This window comes from Coregonus clupeaformis, unplaced genomic scaffold, assembly GCF_020615455.1.
Source record: "Coregonus clupeaformis isolate EN_2021a unplaced genomic scaffold, ASM2061545v1 scaf1993, whole genome shotgun sequence".
In the NCBI taxonomy this organism is placed as follows: Eukaryota; Metazoa; Chordata; class Actinopteri; order Salmoniformes; family Salmonidae; genus Coregonus; species Coregonus clupeaformis.
The window spans coordinates 47,501-70,826 of NW_025535447.1; the positions used below are offsets into that span (position 1 = coordinate 47,501).

The window sequence follows — 23,326 nt, forward strand, 5'->3', positions numbered from 1 at the left end:
ATAGACCTAGTGAACACAGAGTATTACTGTGAGCGTAGGACTGTGTCCCTGTATAGACCTAGTGAACACAGAGTATTACTGTGAGCGTAGGACTGTGTCCCTGTATAGACCTAGTGAACACAGAGTATTACTGTGAGCGTAGGACTGTGTCCCTGTATAGACCTAGTGAACACAGAGTATTACTGTGAGCGTAGGACTGTGCCCCTGTATAGACCTAGTGAACACAGAGTATTACTGTGAGCGTAGGACTGTGTCCCTGTATAGACCTAGTGAACACAGAGTATTACTGTGAGCGTAGGACTGTGTCCCTGTATAGACCTAGTGAACACAGAGTATTACTGTGAGCGTAGGACTGTGTCCCTGTATAGACCTAGTGAACACAGAGTATTACTGTGAGCGTAGGACTGTGTCCCTGTATAGACCTAGTGAACACAGAGTATTACTGTGAGCGTAGGACTGTGTCCCTGTATAGACCTAGTGAACACAGAGTATTACTGTGAGCGTAGGACTGTGTCCCTGTATAGACCTAGTGAACACAGAGTATTACTGTGAGCGTAGGACTGTGTCCCTGTATAGACCTAGTGAACACAGAGTATTACTGTGAGCGTAGGACTGTGTCCCTGTATAGACCTAGTGAACACAGAGTATTACTGTGAGCGTAGGACTGTGTCCCTGTATAGACCTAGTGAACACAGAGTATTACTGTGAGCGTAGGACTGTCCCCCTGTATAGACCTAGTGAACACAGAGTATTACTGTGAGCGTAGGACTGTGTCCCTGTATAGACCTAGTGAACACAGAGTATTACTGTGAGCGTAGGACTGTTCCCCTGTATAGACCTAGTGAACACAGAGTATTACTGTGAGCGTAGGACTGTGTCCCTGTATAGACCTAGTGAACACAGAGTATTACTGTGAGCGTAGGACTGTGTCCCTGTATAGACCTAGTGAACACAGAGTATTACTGTGAGCGTAGGACTGTGTCCCTGTATAGACCTAGTGAACACAGAGTATTACTGTGAGCGTAGGACTGTGTCCCTGTACAGACCTAGTGAACACAGAGTATTACTGTGAGCGTGGGACTGTCCCCCTGTATAGACCTAGTGAACACAGAGTATTACTGTGAGCGTAGGACTGTGTCCCTGTATAGACCTAGTGAACACAGAGTATTACTGTGAGCGTAGGACTGTGTCCCTGTACAGACCTAGTGAACACAGAGTATTACTGTGAGCGTAGGACTGTGTCCCTGTATAGACCTAGTGAACACAGAGTATTACTGTGAGCGTGGGACTGTGTCCCTGTATAGACCTAGTGAACACAGAGTATTACTGTGAGCGTAGGACTGTGTCCCTGTACAGACCTAGTGAACACAGAGTATTACTGTGAGCGTAGGACTGTGTCCCTGTATAGACCTAGTGAACACAGAGTATTACTGTGAGCGTAGGACTGTGTCCCTGTATAGACCTAGTGAACACAGAGTATTACTGTGAGCGTAGGACTGTCCCCCTGTATAGACCTAGTGAACACAGAGTATTACTGTGAGCGTGGGACTGTGTCCCTGTACAGACCTAGTGAACACAGAGTATTACTGTGAGCGTAGGACTGTGTCCCTGTATAGACCTAGTGAACACAGATTATTACTGTGAGCGTAGGACTGTGTCCCTGTATAGACCTAGTGAACACAGAGTATTACTGTGAGCGTAGGACTGTGTCCCTGTACAGACCTAGTGAACACAGAGTATTACTGTGAGCGTAGGACTGTGTCCCTGTATAGACCTAGTGAACACAGAGTATTACTGTGAGCGTAGGACTGTGTCCCTGTATAGACCTAGTGAACATAGATTATTACTGTGAGCGTAGGACTGTCCCCCTGTATAGACCTAGTGAACACAGAGTATTACTGTGAGCGTAGGACTGTGTCCCTGTACAGACCTAGTGAACACAGAGTATTACTGTGAAATAGGTGTTACAATCACTAGCTGTTTTCTTATACCTGTATGGCTGAGGGTTTCTCCATGCGTAAGGCCGGGTCTCTGTCAGCCAGTAACAGCACAGTGTAGATACAGCCGGGCATAGCTTCCTGTCAGGGAGAGAGAAACAGAGAACGAGAGAGAGATCAGTGTAGATACAGCCGGGCATAGCTTCCTGTCAGGGAGAGAGAAACAGAGAACGAGAGAGAGATCAGTAGAATGAAAGAAAAGCAGATGAAGCTGTCTAAACTAGGGCCAACATGGGTAGGATTTGCAGGTGCAGGTTTTGCTCAGACAAACACACGACGGGATGTTTTAAAGCAGGATAGCAACCAGTGATAGGTTGCACGGCGTCCAGTTTAACACCTACAGTATCCAGAGACTGTTTCATTTTCAACAGCTTGCATGATGCACGCAGGGCTGAGGGTTCGGACAACACACTTCATCTAACTTCAGCTCTGACTCAAGGTTGTACACAGCGCTAAGGACCAGATATCACTCTAGTTCTGATTAATGGTTGGACACAGCGCTAAGGGCCAGATATCACTCTAGTTCTGATTAATGGTTGTACACAGCGCTAAGGGCCAGATATCACTCTAGTTCTGATGAATGGTTGGACACAGCGCTAAGGGCCAGATATCACTCTAGTTCTGATGAATGGTTGTACACAGCGCTAAGGGCCAGATATCACTCTAGTTCTGATTAATGGTTGTACACAGCGCTAAGGGCCAGATATCACTCTAGTTCTGATGAATGGTTGTACACAGCGCTAAGGGCCAGATATCACTCTAGTTCTGATGAATGGTTGTACACAGCGCTAAGGACCAGATATCACTCTAGTTCTGATTAATGGTTGGACACAGCGCTAAGGGCCAGATATCACTCTAGTTCTGATGAATGGTTGTACACAGCGCTAAGGGCCAGATATCACTCTAGTTCTGATGAATGGTTGTACACAGCGCTAAGGGCCAGATATCACTCTAGTTCTGATGAATGGTTGGACACAGCGCTAAGGGCCAGATATCACTCTAGTTCTGATGAATGGTTGGACACAGCGCTAAGGGCCAGATATCACTCTAGTTCTGATGAATGGTTGTACACAGCGCTAAGGGCCAGATATCACTCTAGTTCTGATTAATGGTTGTACACAGCGCTAAGGGCCAGATATCACTCTAGTTCTGATGAATGGTTGTACACAGCGCTAAGGGCCAGATATCACTCTAGTTCTGATGAATGGTTGTACACAGCGCTAAGGGCCAGATATCACTCTAGTTCTGATTAATGGTTGGACACAGCGCTAAGGGCCAGATATCACTCTAGTTCTGATTAATGGTTGGACACAGCGCTAAGGGCCAGATATCACTCTAGTTCTGATGAATGGTTGGACACAGCGCTAAGGACCAGATACCACTCTAGTTCTGATGAATGGTTGTACACAGCGCTAAGGGCCAGATATCACTCTAGTTCTGATTAATGGTTGTACACAGGGCTAAGGGCCAGATATCACTCTAGTTCTGATGAATGGTTGGACACAGCGCTAAGGGCCAGATATCACTCTAGTTCTGATTAATGGTTGTACACAGGGCTAAGGGCCAGATATCACTCTAGTTCTGATGAATGGTTGGACACAGCGCTAAGGGCCAGATATCACTCTAGTTCTGATGAATGGTTGTACACAGCGCTAAGGGCCAGATATCACTCTAGTTCTGATTAATGGTTGGACACAGCGCTAAGGACCAGATACCACTCTAGTTCTGATGAATGGTTGGACACAGCGCTAAGGGCCAGATATCACTCTAGTTCTGATGAATGGTTGGACACAGCGCTAAGGGCCAGATATCACTCTAGTTCTGATTAATGGTTGGACACAGCGCTAAGGGCCAGATATCACTCTAGTTCTGATTAATGGTTGGACACAGCGCTAAGGGCCAGATATCACTCTAGTTCTGATTAATGGTTGTACACAGGGCTAAGGGCCAGATATCACTCTAGTTCTGATGAAAGGTTGTACACAGGGCTAAGGGCCAGATATCACTCTAGTTCTGATTAATGGTTGTACACAGCGCTAAGGGCCAACTCTAGTTATGAATGGTTGTAAACAACCATGTGGTGTTCTGCGTTCTGTCTTGGTAACCACAAAGCCCTGACAACAAACGAAGACCAAGTCCTCATAAAAACACTGTTATGTCATCTGAAAGGTCAGCGATGCTGTATAGAACTCACAGGTGACTAGGCTATGACATCAGGCCCTGCAAACCACCATACTGAGGTCTGTCTGCTTCATTTACTGACTGAATGACTGACTTCTAATCCACCATACTGAGGTCTGTCTGCTTCATTTACTGACTGAATGACTGACTTCTAATCCACCATACTGAGGTCTGTCTGCTTCATTTACTGACTGAATGACTGACTTCTAATCCACCATACTGAGGTCTGTCTGCTTCATTTACTGACTGAATGACTGACTTCTAATCCACCCTTTACTTATTTACAAAATAGCCTCCAACACTCTACTCAGCAAATTGGATGTAGTCTATCATAGTGCCATCCGTTTTGTCTCCAAAGCCCCATATACTACCCACCACTGTGACCTGTACGCTCTTGTTGGCTGGTCCTCACTACATGTTCGTCGTCAAACCCACTGGCTCCAGGCCATCCATAAATCACTGCTAGGCAAATCCCCGCCTTATCTTAGCTCATTGGTCACCATAGCAGCACCCACCCGTAGTATGCGCTCCAGCAGGTATATCTCACTGGTCATCCCCAAAGCCAATACCTCCTTTGGCCGCCATTCCTTCCAGTTCTCTGCTGCCAATGACAGGAACGAACTGCAAAAATCTCTGAAGCTGGAGACTCTTATCTCCATCACTAACTTTAAGCGTCAGTTGTCAGAGCAGCTTACCGATCACTGCACCTGTACACAGCCCATCTGTAATTAGCCCACCCAACTACCTCATCCCCATATTGTTATTTATTTTGCTCATTTGCACCCCAGTATCTCTATTTGGACATCATCTTTTGCACATCTATCATTCCAGTGTTAATACTAATTGTAATTATTTTGCACTATGGCCTATTTATTGCCTTACCTCCATAACTTACTACATTTGAACACACTGTATATATATTTTCTGTTGTATTTATGACTTTATGTTTTGTTTTACCCCATATGTAACTCTGTGTTGTTGTTTTTATCGCACTGCTTTGCTTTATCTTGGCCAGGTCGCAGTTGTAAATGAGAACTTGTTCTCAACTGGCTTCTTACCTGGTTAAATAAAGGTGAAATAAAAAATAAAAAAATAAAAATTCCTTTAACAAGACATGTGAAGTGAGACAAGTGCACACTATAAAAAGTAGGGTACAAAAACACACACATTAATCCTTAGGACAGGGTGATGAATAGAATCCGTAGCCTTGATAAACTAACCGTTTGCTCTGAGCAAACATCACCTCAGCAGAATCAAACTCCTACACACCTAGACAAACATTAACCCTCTCCACCCCCCTCTGCTTCCCCTCCTCCACCCTCTCCTCCTACCCCCTCTCCACCCCCCTCCTCCACCCTCTCCTCCTGTGGAGGAGGAGTATTAGAAGGGAATTCCATGGTATTAGCTTCTCTATAAAGACGTCATGTTTATCCCCGCCCCCTGAACGGCAGTAGGTCATGTTTATCCCCGCCCCCTGAACGGCAGTATGTCATGTTTATCCCCGCCCCCTTGAACGGCAGTATGTCATGTTTATCCCCGCCCCCTGGACTGCAGTATAAACCCTGACAACAAAGACTGACCTAGAATCAGAGAAAACAGTGAACTACAGTAGCAGGTCTGGTGGGTCTGTTTGTATCCCTGTATAGACATTTTAACATGTTTTAGTCATTTTAGCAGACGCTCTTATCCAGAGCGACTTACAGTTAGTGAGTGCATACATTATTTGTTTTATTTTCTTTTTCATACCACCCGTGGGAATCGAACCCACAAACCTGGCGTTGCAAACGCCATGCTCTACCAACTGAGCTACATCCCTGTACACTGCTCTTTAGTCACCTTTAGGTTAATATGTATGTGAAATATACTGAACAAAAATATAAACGCAACATGCAACAATTTCAACGTTTTTACTGAGTTACAGTTCCTATAAGGAAATAAGTCAATTGAAATAAATTCATTAGGCCCTAATCTATGGATGTCACATGACTGGGCAAGGACGCAGCCATGGGTGGGCCTGGGAGGGCATAGGCCCACCCACTGGGGAGCCAGGCCCAGCCAATCAGAATAATATTCCCCCCACAAAAAATTGCTTAATTACAGACAGAAATCCAACTTGACAGGAGATCAAATCATGTCCACCATTGAACAAACAGGAGAAAACAGGAATCAAATTGTCCACAGTGACCATCAAAGCAGCCATTGTGGCCAAATCAATTAGGGAACAATGCATCAAAGACCAAGGCTGTGGCCGGGCCAGGATAGGGCCAGCACCGTCAAGGCAATAGGGAGCTGTTTGGGACACAGACGAGGTGTCAGGCCCTTAGACCCAGTAATAACACCATGCTATCTGGGCTTTTCACTGTGGGAACAGGAGGTCTGGTGAGGGGCTTCATTAGGGGACGGACCTCTGAGGCTGAGGGGGGTAACCCTGCTCCTCTGTCATCGTTAGCAGTGACCTGGAAAGGTGGGAAGGACACACGTGTTCTAGAACCCTCACAACAGCAGACAGACAGACAGACAGACAGACAGACAGACAGACAGACAGACAGACAGACAGACAGAGCACTCGGTTCTAGAACCCTCACAACGACAGACAGACAGACAGACAGACAGACAGACAGACAGACAGACAGACCACTCGGTTCTAGAACCCTCACAACAGCAGACAGACAGACAGACAGACAGACAGACAGACAGACAGACAGACAGACAGACAGACAGACAGACAGACAGACAGAGCACTCAGTTCTATAACCCTCACAACAGACAGACAGAGGTTCTTTAAATCCCATTATAGAGAACATGACTGAAGCTAATGGTGTTGTTGTGTCCTTAGTGTCATTATAGAGAACATGACTGAAGCTAATGGTGTTGTTGTGTCCTTAGTGTCATTATAGAGAACATGACTGAAGCTAATGGTGATGTTGTGCCCCAGTGTCATTATAGAGAACATGACTGAAGCTAATGGTGTTGTTGTGTCCTTAGTGTCATTATAGAGAACATGACTGAAGCTAATGGTGTTGTTGTGTCCTTAGTGTCATTATAGAGAACATGACTGAAGCTAATGGTGATGTTGTGTCCTTAGTGTCATTATAGAGAACATGACTGAAGCTAATGGTGTTGTTGTGTCCTTAGTGTCATTATAGAGAACATGACTGAAGCTAATGGTGTTGTTGTGTCCTTAGTGTCATTATAGAGAACATGACTGAAGCTAATGGTGTTGTTGTGTCCTTAGTGTCATTATAGAGAACATGACTGAAGCTAATGGTGTTGTTGTGTCCTTGGTGTCATTATAGAGAACATGACTGAAGCTAATGGTGTTGTTGTGTCCCAGTGTCATTATAGAGAACATGACTGAAGCTAATGGTGTTGTTGTGTCCCCAGTGTCATTATAGAGAACATGACTGAAGCTAATGGTGTTGTTGTGTCCTTAGTGTCATTATAGAGAACATGACTGAAGCTAATGGTGTTGTTGTGTCCCAGTGTCATTATAGAGAACATGACTGAAGCTAATGGTGTTGTTGTGTCCTTAGTGTCATTATAGAGAACATGACTGAAGCTAATGGTGTTGTTGTGTCCTTAGTGTCATTATAGAGAACATGACTGAAGCTAATGGTGTTGTTGTGTCCTTAGTGTCATTATAGAGAACATGACTGAAGCTAATGGTGTTGTTGTGTCCTTAGTGTCATTATAGAGAACATGACTGAAGCTAATGGTGTTGTTGTGTCCTTAGTGTCATTATAGAGAACATGACTGAAGCTAATGGTGATGTTGTGTCCTTAGTGTCATTATAGAGAACATGACTGAAGCTAATGGTGTTGTTGTGTCCTTAGTGTCATTATAGAGAACATGACTGAAGCTAATGGTGTTGTTGTGTCCCCAGTGTCATTATAGAGAACATGACTGAAGCTAATGGTGTTGTTGTGTCCTTAGTGTCATTATAGAGAACATGACTGAAGCTAATGGTGTTGTTGTGTCCTTAGTGTCATTATAGAGAACATGACTGAAGCTAATGGTGTTGTTGTGTCCCAGTGTCATTATAGAGAACATGACTGAAGCTAATGGTGTTGTTGTGTCCTTAGTGTCATTATAGAGAACATGACTGAAGCTAATGGTGTTGTTGTGTCCTTAGTGTCATTATAGAGAACATGACTGAAGCTAATGGTGTTGTTGTGTCCTTAGTGTCATTATAGAGAACATGACTGAAGCTAATGGTGTTGTTGTGTCCCCAGTGTCATTATAGAGAACATGACTGAAGCTAATGGTGTTGTTGTGTCCTTAGTGTCATTATAGAGAACATGACTGAAGCTAATGGTGTTGTTGTGTCCTTAGTGTCATTATAGAGAACATGACTGAAGCTAATGGTGTCATTATAGAGAACATGACTGAAGCTAATGGTGTTGTTGTGTCCTTAGTGTCATTATAGAGAACATGACTGAAGCTAATGGTGTTGTTGTGTCCTTAGTGTCATTATAGAGAACATGACTGAAGCTAATGGTGTTGTTGTGTCCCCAGTGTCATTATAGAGAACATGACTGAAGCTAATGGTGTTGTTGTGTCCTTAGTGTCATTATAGAGAACATGACTGAAGCTAATGGTGTTGTTGTGTCCTTAGTGTCATTATAGAGAACATGACTGAAGCTAATGGTGTTGTTGTGTCCTTAGTGTCATTATAGAGAACATGACTGAAGCTAATGGTGTTGTTGTGTCCCCAGTGTCATTATAGAGAACATGACTGAAGCTAATGGTGTTGTTGTGTCCTTAGTGTCATTATAGAGAACATGACTGAAGCTAATGGTGTTGTTGTGTCCTTAGTGTCATTATAGAGAACATGACTGAAGCTAATGGTGTTGTTGTGTCCTCAGTGTCATTATAGAGAACATGACTGAAGCTAATGGTGTTGTTGTGTCCCCAGTGTCATTATAGAGAACATGACTGAAGCTAATGGTGTTGTTGTGTCCTTAGTGTCATTATAGAGAACATGACTGAAGCTAATGGTGTTGTTGTGTCCTTAGTGTCATTATAGAGAACATGACTGAAGCTAATGGTGTTGTTGTGTCCTTAGTGTCATTATAGAGAACATGACTGAAGCTAATGGTGTTGTTGTGTCCCCAGTGTCATTATAGAGAACATGACTGAAGCTAATGGTGTTGTTGTGTCCTTAGTGTCATTATAGAGAACATGACTGAAGCTAATGGTGTTGTTGTGTCCCCAGTGTCATTATAGAGAACATGACTGAAGCTAATGGTGATGTTGTGTCCTTAGTGTCATTATAGAGAACATGACTGAAGCTAATGGTGTTGTTGTGTCCTTAGTGTCATTATAGAGAACATGACTGAAGCTAATGGTGTTGTTGTGTCCCAGTGTCATTATAGAGAACATGACTGAAGCTAATGGTGTTGTTGTGTCCTTAGTGTCATTATAGAGAACATGACTGAAGCTAATGGTGTTGTTGTGTCCTTAGTGTCATTATAGAGAACATGACTGAAGCTAATGGTGTTGTTGTGTCCTTAGTGTCATTATAGAGAACATGACTGAAGCTAATGGTGTTGTTGTGTCCTTAGTGTCATTATAGAGAACATGACTGAAGCTAATGGTGTTGTTGTGTCCTTAGTGTCATTATAGAGAACATGACTGAAGCTAATGGTGTTGTTGTGTCCTTAGTGTCATTATAGAGAACATGACTGAAGCTAATGGTGTTGTTGTGTCCCCAGTGTCATTATAGAGAACATGACTGAAGCTAATGGTGTTGTTGTGTCCTTAGTGTCATTATAGAGAACATGACTGAAGCTAATGGTGTTGTTGTGTCCTTAGTGTCATTATAGAGAACATGACTGAAGCTAATGGTGTTGTTGTGTCCCCAGTGTCATTATAGAGAACATGACTGAAGCTAATGGTGTTGTTGTGTCCTTAGTGTCATTATAGAGAACATGACTGAAGCTAATGGTGTTGTTGTGTCCTTAGTGTCATTATAGAGAACATGACTGAAGCTAATGGTGTTGTTGTGTCCCAGTGTCATTAGAGAGAACATGACTGAAGCTAATGGTGTTGTTGTGTCCTTAGTGTCATTATAGAGAACATGACTGAAGCTAATGGTGTTGTTGTGTCCCCAGTGTCATTATAGAGAACATGACTGAAGCTAATGGTGATGTTGTGTCCTTAGTGTCATTATAGAGAACATGACTGAAGCTAATGGTGTTGTTGTGTCCTTAGTGTCATTATAGAGAACATGACTGAAGCTAATGGTGTTGTTGTGTCCTTAGTGTCATTATAGAGAACATGACTGAAGCTAATGGTGATGTTGTGTCCTTAGTGTCATTATAGAGAACATGACTGAAGCTAATGGTGTTGTTGTGTCCTTAGTGTCATTATAGAGAACATGACTGAAGCTAATGGTGTTGTTGTGTCCTTAGTGTCATTATAGAGAACATGACTGAAGCTAATGGTGTTGTTGTGTCCCCAGTGTCATTATAGAGAACATGACTGAAGCTAATGGTGTTGTTGTGTCCTTAGTGTCATTATAGAGAACATGACTGAAGCTAATGGTGTTGTTGTGTCCTTAGTGTCATTATAGAGAACATGACTGAAGCTAATGGTGTTGTTGTGTCCTTAGTGTCATTATAGAGAACATGACTGAAGCTAATGGTGTTGTTGTGTCCCCAGTGTCATTATAGAGAACATGACTGAAGCTAATGGTGATGTTGTGTCCTTAGTGTCATTATAGAGAACATGACTGAAGCTAATGGTGATGTTGTGTCCTTAGTGTCATTATAGAGAACATGACTGAAGCTAATGGTGTTGTTGTGTCCTTAGTGTCATTATAGAGAACATGACTGAAGCTAATGGTGATGTTGTGTCCTTAGTGTCATTATAGAGAACATGACTGAAGCTAATGGTGTTGTTGTGTCCTTAGTGTCATTATAGAGAACATGACTGAAGCTAATGGTGTTGTTGTGTCCTTAGTGTCATTATAGAGAACATGACTGAAGCTAATGGTGTTGTTGTGTCCCCAGTGTCATTATAGAGAACATGACTGAAGCTAATGGTGTTGTTGTGTCCTTAGTGTCATTATAGAGAACATGACTGAAGCTAATGGTGTTGTTGTGTCCTTAGTGTCATTATAGAGAACATGACTGAAGCTAATGGTGATGTTGTGTCCTTAGTGTCATTATAGAGAACATGACTGAAGCTAGTGGTGATGTTGTGTCCTAGTGTCTGGCACCACTGAAGCTTCAAGAGACAGTTTTCACAGAGCATAGTAATAATTCACAGTACTGCATGGCAGTAATGAAGCCCTCTCACAATCTATTCTCTTTTCCTACTGAAATGGAGACTTAATCCAACACGTTATTGGAGCCATGTGTTTATGAATAGCTGTCCATGCTCCAGGCTGTTCAGTAAATAACCATCGAGTGGAACGTTTGGAGACCAAAGGCATCTTGATTGCAAACAGACGCTCCATGACCGCAACAAGCTGTTTTTTTACATTTCCATGTATCAGATGCTCTTATCCAGAGCCACAGCAGTGAGTTCCTACTGGTCACAACCCCGGCGTTGCAAGAGCCATGCTCTACCGACCGAGACACACAGGACCCAGCTGTCCCAAGTTGTTCCTTTCACCAGGCCCTTTAGACTGGCTGGCTGGCTGGCTGGCTGGCTGGCCAGGCCTGGTGATGAGTCAGTGGGAAAGGAAGAGAGAGACAGGAAGACCCAGGCCTGGTGAGGAGTCAGTGGGAAAGGAAGAGAGAGACAGGAAGACCCAGGCCTGGTGAGGAGTCAATGGGAAAGGAAGAGACAGGAAGACCCAGGCCTGGTGATGAGTCAGTGGGAAAGGAAGAGAGAGACAGGAAGACCCAGGCCTGGTGATGAGACAATGGGAAAGGAAGAGACAGGAAGACCCAGGCCTGGTGATGAGTCAATGGGGCAGGTAGAGACAGGAAGACCCAGGCCTGGTGATGAGTCAGTGGGGCAGGCAAAGACAGGAAGACCCAGGCCTGGTGATGAGTCAATGGGGCAGGTAGAGACAGGAAGACCCAGGCCTGGTGATGAGTCAGTGGGAAAGGAAGACACAGGAAGACCCAGGCCTGGTGATGAGTCAATGGGGCAGGTAGAGACAGGAAGACCCAGGCCTGGTGATGAGTCAGTGGGAAAGGCAGAGACAGGAAGACCCAGGCCTGGTGATGAGTCAATGGGGCAGGCAGAGACAGGAAGACCCAGGCCTGGTGATGAGTCAATGGGGAAGGTAGAGACAGGAAGACCCAGGCCTGGTGATGAGTCAATGGGAAAGGAAGAGACAGGAAGACCCAGGCCTGGTGATGAGTCAGTGGGGCAGGAAGAGACAGGAAGACCCAGGCCTGGTGATGAGTCAATGGGGCAGGAAGAGACAGGAAGACCCAGGCCTGGTGATGAGTCAGTGGGGCAGGCAAAGTAAGAAAGACCCAGGCTTCATGATGACTCAGGGCCTGTTGGGAGGATAGTCAGGTCTGGACCCTAATCCAACCAGAGCGGAGAGTGGTATCTGAGCAACAGTGTTGCCTCATTATGAACTGAATGCAGTCTGGAGACATAACAACGTCTCCATATAAATATATTGATCTTATTTGGAAGGGTCCAGAGTTTTTCCTGACCAGGAAAAACATCTCTCGATCACAACAACTGTCATCATCAGACCAGTCCAGGGTTGGCTCAGCCAGATTCTAATGCTGTTGTTGACTAGAGCCTGGGCCTAACCAGAGGCAGATGGTTTTAACTCTGAAAGAGGCCATGTAACCAGTCCACCAGAAGAACATCTTGTCTTCAAAGGGCTGGACATTAGGAGGGCTGACCAGATCCCAGTGAGATGGTGCTGGTTGTTCTCCCAGCTTCCCAGTGAGATGGTGCTGGTTGTTCTCCCAGCTTCCCAGTGAGATGGTGCTGGTTGTTTTCCCAGCTTACTGATACTGATCAGGTGAAGGGTTGTTTGTAAATGATAGCAGGAGGACGTGCTGTGTTAACATCATGTCTTAAACCATGTGTGTTTGTTTGGCAGCAAGTTGGGCTGTGCTCTGTAAAACGCTATGACCAGTCACAGGGTGAATTCTGTTCACTGGTTTAATGTTTGACTGTGTCTTACCTGTAGTATGTTGAAGGCTTTGAACAGAGCGGGGACAGGGGAGCACCTCCGGCAGTCCACCAGGACTGTCAACCCTAGGGAACGCACCTCCTTCCTGTAACACACAGGATATGACATCAGAGACAGAGACTCGACCCACAACAGAAGCGCTCTTCAAGCTATCAGTACCGTAGTGCCAGGGAGAAAGAAAAACCCATCAGGAGTTGTAGGCTACACCCCTCACATTTACATTTTAGCAGACGCTCTTATCCAGAGCGACTTACCACAATTAGGGTTAAGTGCCTTGCTCAAGGGCACATCGACAGATTTTTCACCTAGTCGGCTCGGGGATTAGAACCAGCGACCTTTCGGTTACTGGCACAACGCTCTTAACCACTAAGCTACCTGCCGTCTCACAGAGTGTGATGCTGTACCTTACAATTGATGGATTGGATTGATTGCTGTGTGTGTTAGTGTGACTGTGTGAGTGAGGGTTTCGGTTAGCCTGTAATTTCTGGCTTTTCGCGATTAAAAAAATGAAACGACGATAATTAAAATGATTGCCGGCCAAATTGACCGGGAGAAAAATGAATCCCATCGCAAAATATAGCTTTTTTATTAATACGTGGAAATACATTTGCCCATCATGCTTATCAGTCTACAGCTTCATTTGCATAATTGAGTGGGAACTAAATATGCCAAAATCCCACCGTTGAAACGTGGAGGCAATTATTTTATAAAGACTTTCATATCAACTTTCTTTCGTTGTCCAGAAGCCAAAGGCACAATCCTAGTCATTTTATCAACCCCATCCTAGTTGTTGCATATTTAGATTCCCCCCCATCTTCCTTAGTTTCTAACAGAGATTTTCATCTCTGTCACATATGGAACCGCTCACATCAGGTGCGCAGTTTAGAATGGTGCTTTCCAGCAAAATTGCATTGTGGCAAATGTTTGAAAAAAAAATCATTTTTTACTGTCTGCTTCATTACAGGAGTTGCATGTTCTGTTGAGATGAATGACCAATGATCTAAAGGTGATTCCTGTCATTCTGAGCACCGTGGGTGCATATGGGGGCCGGTAAATTCCTCAAATGGCCGGTAAATTAAAAAATCTTCCCGTTCACGTTGTCCGGCGCCACATTTTCCTGACGGTGTAACAGTACCTGAGTACGGTGCAGTAGTAGGCCAGGATTCGGACCAGTTCTCCAGAGTTACAGTTGGGATCCAACCAGATGGTGTTCCTGGTGGTCACGGTCACCAGGGCTCGACCGCCTTTATCTCTTGTTCCTGAGACATAACACACGAACAAGACGTCTATCAATCAAAAACACAATCACTGAATTCAGACAACGTCATGTAGTATGTGGCAGTGAGTGGTTTCAGATCAATGGAAACGTGTTTTTTTACCAGTGTAGTGACACAGCCAGTCACGTCAAGACGGAATCCCCATTACCGCCTCAAACAAGCCTTGTTGGAAATGAAATATAAAAGCTTGTGTGTTTCCAGAGATGTGGGCTGCTCTACTCACCAGGCAGACAGAGCACCCCAGAGCTGAGTACAGCGGCATTGATGTTGTGGGCCTCTGTCAGTATCTGGGACCTAGGAAAGACTGAAGACTGGGAGTATGACCTGGTTAGCTGGGCTGGGGACTGGGTTAGCTGGGCTGGGGACTGGGTTAGCTGGGCTGGGGACTGGGTTAGCTGGGCTGGGGACTGGGTTAGCTGGGCTGGGGACTGGGTTAGCTGGGCTGGGGACTGGGTTAGCTGGGCTGGGGACTGGGTTAGCTGGGCTGGGGACTGGGTTAGCTGGGCTGGGGACTGGGTTAGCTGGGCTGGGGACTGGGTTAGCTGGGCTGGGGACTGGGTTAGCTGGGCTGGGGACTGGGTTAGCTGGGCTGGGGACTGGGTTAGCTGGGCTGGGGACTGGGTTAGCTGGGCTGGGGACTGGGTTAGCTGGGCTGGGGACTGGGTTAGCTGGGCTGGGGACTGGGTTAGCTGGGCTGGGGACTGGGTTAGCTGGGCTGGGGACTGGGTTAGCTGGGCTGGGGACTGGTGTAGCTGGGGCGAAGGAGGTGGAGGGTCTTGAAACATCACTTTTGGGGTCCCCTGTAGTTCTGGGTCTCTGCGGTTGGTTTCAGTGGATGGCTTCTCCATGGAACTGGGTTTTAACACAGGTTCCTCTGGCGGAATGGGGCCTGGATGGAGAGAGAGAGAGACAAACACAACTACTCACTGACTGACTGGCATGGAACACACCTGTATGCTCACACAACCTGTATGCTCACACAACCTGTATGTTCACACAACCTGCATGCTCACACAACCTGTATGCTCACACACAACCTGCATGCTCACACAACCTGCATGCTCACACACAACCTGCATGCTCACACACAACCTGCATGCTCACACACAACCTGCATGCTCTCACACAACCTGCATGCTCACACAACCTGCATGCTCACACAACCTGTATGCTCACACAACCTGTATGCTCACACACAACCTGTATGCTCACACAACCTGTATGCTCACACAACCTGCATGCTCACACAACCTGTATGCTCACACACAACCTGCATGCTCACACACAACCTGCATGCTCTCACACAACCTGTATGCTCACACACAACCTGCATGCTCACACACAACCTGCATGCTCACACACAACCTGCATGCTCACACACAACCTGCATGCTCACACAACCTGCATGCTCACACACAACCTGCATGCTCACACACAACCTGCATGCTCTCACACAACCTGTATGCTCACACACAACCTGTATGCTCACACACAACCTGCATGCTCACACACAACCTGCATGCTCACACAACCTGCATGCTCACACACAACCTGCATGCTCACACACAACCTGCATGCTCACACACAACCTGCATGCTCACACACAACCTGCATGCTCACACACAACCTGCATGCTCACACACAACCTGCATGCTCAAACACAACCTTGAGACAGGAGATACACCTTTTAGAACAGTTCTAAACAGTGAGATATAAATCTATGTAAACCTTTATAAACCTGTCAAGCCATCTGTGTCCTGAGATCAGATCAGAACAGCCTCTACATTAGAACATGACTGATAGAGCATGAGGCTATCTGTCTCTAGGGGTGCGTCCCAAATGAAACCCTATTGCCTACTAGGGCTCTGCCTCTGGTCTAAAGTAGTGCACTACATAGAGAATAGGGTGCCATTTGGGCCGTAGCCTAAACCTTCAGAGAGCGCGGAGATCAGGGGACTAGACTAGCCTATCCATCACAGGGTGAGCTAAACTAACTCTGAAAACACACTCAATAGACCCCAATCTGCTTCTCTCTCTCTCTCTCTCGCTCGCTCTCTCTCTCTCTCTCTCTCTCTCTCTCTCTCTCTCCCCCTCCCTCCCTCTCTTCTCTCTCTCTCTCTCCCTCTCTCTCCTCTCTCTTCTCCTCTCCTCTCTCTCTCTCTCTCTCTCTCCTCCCTCCCTCCCTCCCTCCCTCCCTCCCCCCCCAAGAGGAGAGGCGTGTAGAGGAGGGCTAGAAGGACTACAGGAAGGACAACAGGTGGAAGGTGGAGAGGAGGTGGAGGAGTTGGAGGAGGAGGAGGAGGAGGAGGAGAGGAGGTGGAGGAGGAGGTGGAGAGGAGGTGGAGGAGTTGGAGGAGGAGGTGGAGAGGAGGTGGAGGAGTTGGAGGAGGAGGTGGAGAGGAGGTGGAGGAGTTGGAGGAGGAGGTGGAGAGGAGGTGGAGGAGTTGGAGGAGGAGGTGGAGAGGAGTCATTCAGGCCAACATGACATTGGTGACTGCTAAACAGGAGTGACTAATAAACAGGAGTGACTGCTAAACAGGAGTGACTAATAAACAGGAGTGACTACTAAACAGGAGTGACTGCTAAACAGGAGTGACTACTAAACAGGAGTGACTACTAAACAGGAGTGACTACTAAACAGGAGTGACTGCTAAACAGGAGTGACTGCTAAACAGGAGTGACTGCTAAACAGGAGTGACTACTAAACAGGAGTGACTGCTAAACAGGAGTGACTGCTAAACAGGAGTGACTACTAAACAGGAGTGACTACTAAACAGGAGTGACTACTAAACAGGAGTGACTACTAAACAGGAGTGACTACTAAACAGGAGTGACTACTAAACAGGAGTGACTGCTAAACAGGAGTGACTGCTAAACAGGAGTGACTGCTAAACAGGAGAAGTATTTGCAGGATGAAAAGGGACACTAGGCCCGGGGGGGTAAGCAGCAGGTGGTGGTTGATTTGGGGATGAAGGAGAGATGAAGGAGGGAGAGATATGTACCTGTCTCGTCTTTCTGTTGGGGCTCAGGAGCTGAGAGTTTCCCCTCCACCATACCAGAACCCTGCTGGTTCTCCTGCTCCTCTTCCTCCTCCTCTTCCTCCTTGTCCTCTGATTCAGTGGAAGGTGTGTCTACGCCCTCCGCTGGTGTGTAGTGTGTTTGTGGTTGGTGCTCAGTGGGAGTGTGTGTCTGTAGTGTGTTCAGTGTCTGGTCCCCTCCTTGGGGAGTGGGGGTCTGTAGTGTGTTCAGTGTCTGGTCCTCTCCTTGGGGAGTGTGGGTCTGTAGTGTGTTCAGTGTCTGGTCCTCTCCTTGGGGAGTGGGGGTCTGTAGTGTGTTCAGTGTCTGGTCCCCTCCTTGGGGAGTGGGGGTCTGTAGTGTGTTCAGTGTCTGGTCCTGTCCTTGGGGAGTGTGTGTCTGTAGTGTGTTCAGTGTCTGGTCCCCTCCTTGGGGAGTGGGGGTCTGTAGTGTGTTCAGTGTCTGGTCCTCTCCTTGGGGAGTGGGGGTCTGTAGTGTGTTCAGTGTCTGGTCCCCTCCTTGGGGAGTGTGTGTCTGTAGTGTGTTCAGTGTCTGGTCCCCTCCTTGGGGAGTGTGTGTCTGTAGTGTGTTCAGTGTCTGGTCCCCTCCTTGGGGAGTGTGTGTCTGTAGTGTGTTCAGTGTCTGGTCCCCTCCTTGGGGAGTGTGTGTCTGTAGTGTGTTCAGTGTCTGGTCCCCTCCTTGGGGAGTGTGTGTCTGTAGTGTGTTCAGTGTCTGGTCCTCTCCTTGGGGAGTGGGGGTCTGTAGTGTGTTCAGTGTCTGGTCCTTCCTTGGGGAGTGTGTGTCTGTAGTGTGTTCAGTGTCTGGTCCCCTCCTTGGGGAGTGGGTGTCTGTAGTGTGTTCAGTGTCTGGTCCCCTCCTTGGGGAGTGGGGGTCTGTAGTGTGTTCAGTGTCTGGTCCTGTCCTTGGGGAGTGGGGGTCTGTAGTGTGTTCAGTGTCTGGTCCTCTGTGTGTGAGGGGTCTGTGGAGCTCTCGGGGGTATCATGGTGAGGGTCTGTCTCCACGCGAAACCCCCTGTAAGGTGTCAACATGGCTATCTCCCTCCCCGGTCTCTGTCCTGGTTTCTGCAGCACTATCCCTCCTCTCCTCTTCACGCCTCTCCTCCACCTCTCCTTTCACTTCTGGGACTCCGTCTGTCTCCTCACTCTGAAAAGGGCTGCCTTCCCTCTCCACCATAGTGAGCGGCTGGGTTAAAACATCCTGGCTGTCAGTCTGGGGGTCAGAAACCACCGACAGGGCTGCGCTGTCACACACCGACCAGTTAGACTCAGACACATGCTCAGAGACACGTTGGGTCAGCCTCTGGAGACAAGCAGCATTACCTTCTGTACGGTCTGACACTGTCCTCTCACTGCTGACCACATCTCTGGCAGTGGGGGAGGTGGGGGCCGTTGGGGAGGTGGGGAAGGTGGGGGCCGTTGGGGAGGTGGGGGCCGTGGGGAAGGTGGGGGCCGTTGGGGAGGTGGGGGCCGTTGGGGAGGTGGGGGCCGTTGGGGAGGTGGGGGGCCGTTGGGGTGAGGATGACAGGGAAAAACGCGTCGTTGTTCAGGTTCTCCTCGATGAGTCTGGAACACACCATGGACTGGGAGCAAGTGCTGCTGTTCACTGGAGCCTGAAAGGGCTGTGCGGGGATTGCTTTGGGGGGGTGTTGCGTTGGGTGTATAACTTTAAGGGGTGTGTATTGGGGGGGGTGTTGGGTTGTAGTCTGGGGTTTGTTTAGCTTCCTGTAGTTGAAGCTGATAGACTGTGTTAAGGATCCTTTCTGAGGAGAGAAGCGTGGTAGAGAGATCTCTTCTAGTTCAACATACTCTCCCTCTGTGTCCGAGTCCTCTCCTGTTGTGATGTCAAAACCTTTCCTATTGTTACTGGTCTCGATAGGCTGTCTCAACTGTGGGTGGAGCCTCACCTCCTTACTCTCTCCACATTGGGCCTTGGATGTGTCAATCGAAATGCATCTGGCCCTATCCGAAGGCTTGATGGCCTCCTGTTCCCTCCCCCCGTCCCCTTCTCCCTTGGTAGGGACCCTAATAGGGGCAGACTCTACGGCTTTGGGTCTGTTAATGAACTGAGGATGTACCACATCCTCCCAGGGTACTCTGAAGATGTCGTCGTCGGCAGACAGGAGGCAGTGGGACAGTGTCCTCCCCGACCCTGTCCCAGACCTTGTCCCTGTCCCTGCTCCGCTCCGCTCCCTGTTGACTGTGAAGAAAACGGTTTCTGTTGGACGTAAAATACTGTACAAACACCAACAAATCAGCTCCTAGTGATTTAAATTTTGGAAATCTGTTCCAAAGTAATCCCACGCATAATAGAGACATACAGTGCCTTCGGAAAGTATTCAGACCCCTTGACTTTTTCCACATTTTGTTACGTTACAGCATTATTATAAAATGAATTAAATAGTTTTTTTCCCCTCATCAATCTACACACAATACCCCATAATGACAAAGCAAAAACAGGTTTTTGGAAATGTGACATTTACATAAGTATTCAGGTCTCTCCAGGGATGTTCGATCGAGTTCAAGTCCGGGCACTGGCTGGGCCAGGTCTCTCCAGGGATGTTCGATCGAGTTCAAGTCCGGGCACTGGCTGGGCCACTCAAGGACATTCAGAGACTTGTCCCGAAGCCACTCCTGCCTTGTCTTGGCTGTGTGCTTAGGGTCGTTGTCCTGTTGGAAGGTGAACCTTCGCCCCAGTCTGAGGACTTGAGCGCTCTGGAGCAGGTTTTCATCAAGGATCTCTCTTTACATTGCTCCGTTCATCTTTGCCTCGATCCTGACTAGTCTCCCAGTCCCTGCCGCTGAAAAACATCCCCACTTCGATCTTGGTTTCATCAGACCAGAGAATCTTGTTACTCATGGTCAGAGTCTTTAGGTGCCTTTTGGCAAACTCCAAGCGGGCTGCCATGTGCCTTTTACTGAGGAGTGGCTTCCGTCTGGCCACTCTACCATAAAGGCCTGATTGGTGGAGTGCTGCAGAGATGGTTGTCCTTCTGGAAGGTTCTCCCATCTCCACAGAGGAACTCTAGAGCTCTGTCAGAGTGACCATCGGGTTCTTGGTCACCTCCCTGACCAAGGCCCTTCTCCCCCGATTGCTCAGTTTGGCCGGCCGGCCAGCTCTAGGAAGAGTCTTGGTGGATCCAAACTTCTTCCATTTAAGAATGATGGAGGCCACTGTGTTCTTGGGGACCTTCAATGCTGCCGAAATGTTTTGGTACCCTTCCCCAGATCTGTGCCTCGACACAATCCTGTCTCTGAGCTTTACGGACAATTCCGTCGACCTCATGGCTTGGTTTTTGCTCTGACATGCACTGTCAACTGTGGGACCTCATATAGACAGGTGTGTGCCTTTCCAAATCATGTCCAATCAATTGAACTTACCACAGGTGGACACAAATCAAATTGTATAAACATCTCAAGGATGATTATTGGAAACAGGATAGGCCTGAGCTCAATTTCGAGTCTCATAGCAAAGGGTCTGAATACTTCTGTAATCTAGTTGATGATCCGTGCATTAACCCCGCTAATAAACACACACGCTGGAGGAGCTGGAGCAGAGGGCAGTTACGTGCAGTGTCGAATAAGAGCAGTTTACCTGAGTGGAGCCAGGCCATGGTGAACAGAGAGGTGTAGGCTAGCTCTGGTACCGCTAGCCCCTCTACATGCTGCCCACTGGGGGCCAGACAACACAGGATGATACAGGGTGGGCTGGGGGGACAGAGAGAGAGAGAGAGAGAGAGAGGGAGACAGAGACAGAGAGGGAGAGACAGAGGGAGAGAGAGAGAGAGAGAAAGAGACAGAGAGAGAGACAGAGAGAGAGAAAGAGACAGAGAGAGAGACAGAGAGAGAGAGAGAGCGAGAGACAGAGAGAGAGAGAGAGAGAGACAGAGAGAGAGAGAGAGACAGAGAGAGAGAGAGAAAGAGAGACAGAGAGAGAGAGAGAGAGAGAGAGAGAGAGATAGATAGAGAGAGAGACAGAGAGAGAGCCCGAGAGAGAGAGACAGAGAGAGCGCGAGAGAGAGAGACGAGAGAGAGAGAGAGAGAGAGAGAGAGAGAGAGAGAGAGAGAAAGAGAGACAGAGAGAGAGACAGAGAGAGCGCGAGAGAGAGAGAGAGACGGAGAGAGACAGACAGAGAGAGACAGAGAGAGAGAGACAGAGAGAGAGAGAGAGAGAGAGAGAGAGAGGTTACCTGGTTGGGCTGGGCGGTATACCATATTTTACTATATACCGGTATTGATGCAAGGACCGGTTTGGGTTTTTACTTTACCTTCTATAACGGTATGTTTGGTTTGTTAAATATGATACACCATTCCGCTTGTATAGTTTACTCGCTACTTGAGTTGACTCTCTCACCAAGCCCCGCCCCCTGTCACACAAGGAGCGCAGTTGTTGGTGAATGGTCAATGCAGCAGATGCAACAATATGATGACAACGACGCAGCTTTCCACTTTGCTTCTTAATATAAATCCACAAGCGTTCTATAATTACACTATTCGTTTGTGTATCTAACTGTGTGTATAACTGTCTGTGTATCTAGCTGTCTGTGTATCTAGCTGTCTGAGTATCTAGCTGTATGTGTATCTAACTGTCTGTGTAGCTAACATTTACATTTACATTTTAGTCATTTAGCAGACGCTCTTATCCAGAGCGACTTACAGGAGCATTTAGGGTTAAGTGCCTTGCTTAAGGGCACATCGACAGATTTTTCACCTAGTCGGCCCGGGGATTAGAACCAGCGACCTTTCGGTTACTGGCACAACGCTCTTACCCACTAAGCTACCTGCCACCCTAACTGTCTGTGTAGCTAACTGTCTGTGTAGCTAGCTGTCTGTGTAGCTAACTGTCTGTGTAGCTAACTGTCTGTGTAGCTAACTGTGTATCTAGCTGTCTGTGTAGCTAACTGTCTGTGTAGCTAGCTGTCTGTGTAGCTAGCTGTCTGTGTAGCTAACTGTCTGTGTAGCTAACTGTCTGTGTAGCTTACTGTCTGTGTAGCTAACTGTCTGTGTAGCTAGCTGTCTGTGTAGCTGGCTGTCTGTGTAGCTAACTGTCTGTGTAGCTAACTGTCTGTGTATCTAACTGTCTGTGTAGCTAACTGTCTGTGTAGCTAACTGTCTGTGTAGCTAACTGTCTGCTAACTACTGTCTGCTAGTTTGTATTTTCTTAGCAAGTTGCAAAAAATTAATCTTGTTAGCCGCTAATGCTAATCACAATTTAGCTGGTTAGCTAGCTAATACATGTACTGAGTCAGAGTAAACATAGCTAGCCTAGCTAATACATGTACAGAGTCAGAGTAAACATAGCTAGCCTAGCTAATACATGTACAGAGTCAGAGTAAACATAGCTAGCCTAGCTAATACATGTACAGAGTCAGAGTAAACATAGCTAGCCTAGCTAATTCAGCCTGCTACCAGTGATGGTGTAGCACTAGATCAGCATGTTGTTTGTGCAAAATTATCTTCTAAATCAGGGAGAAATAGGCGATGGATGAACATGTTAGCTACATGAAGTAAGAGAAAAACATTTCATGTAGCCAAAGATTATAGGGTCCCACCCCCTGGGAAAAACTGCCCAACACTTTGGTTCCTACTCTTTCACAATAATGCCGCCATAGAGATCCTATTAGTATTCAAATGACTAATTATTTTTTGCCCACTATTTCACTCTAACAATATAATTTAAAAAATGAATTATATATTTATATTTATATTATATTATAT

At 46.8% G+C, this 23,326-nt stretch overlaps 1 protein-coding gene across 1 annotated transcript in view; it reads right to left on the reverse strand.

The window, feature by feature from the left end:
- Positions 1-23,326, reverse strand: part of LOC121548372 (mucin-6) — a gene marked incomplete at its 5' end in the record, with an annotated part of 58,312 nt that overhangs the window by 19,150 nt on the left and 15,836 nt on the right. Inside the window, 8 exons of the mRNA XM_045219031.1 lie at positions 1,992-2,078; positions 13,291-13,384; positions 14,435-14,558; positions 14,800-15,465; positions 17,579-18,580; positions 18,704-18,852; positions 18,962-19,808; positions 21,204-21,316. Coding sequence (XP_045074966.1) covers positions 1,992-2,078; positions 13,291-13,384; positions 14,435-14,558; positions 14,800-15,465; positions 17,579-18,580; positions 18,704-18,852; positions 18,962-19,808; positions 21,204-21,316 — 3,082 coding nt within the window. The remainder of the gene's footprint in view (positions 1-1,991; positions 2,079-13,290; positions 13,385-14,434; positions 14,559-14,799; positions 15,466-17,578; positions 18,581-18,703; positions 18,853-18,961; positions 19,809-21,203; positions 21,317-23,326) is intronic.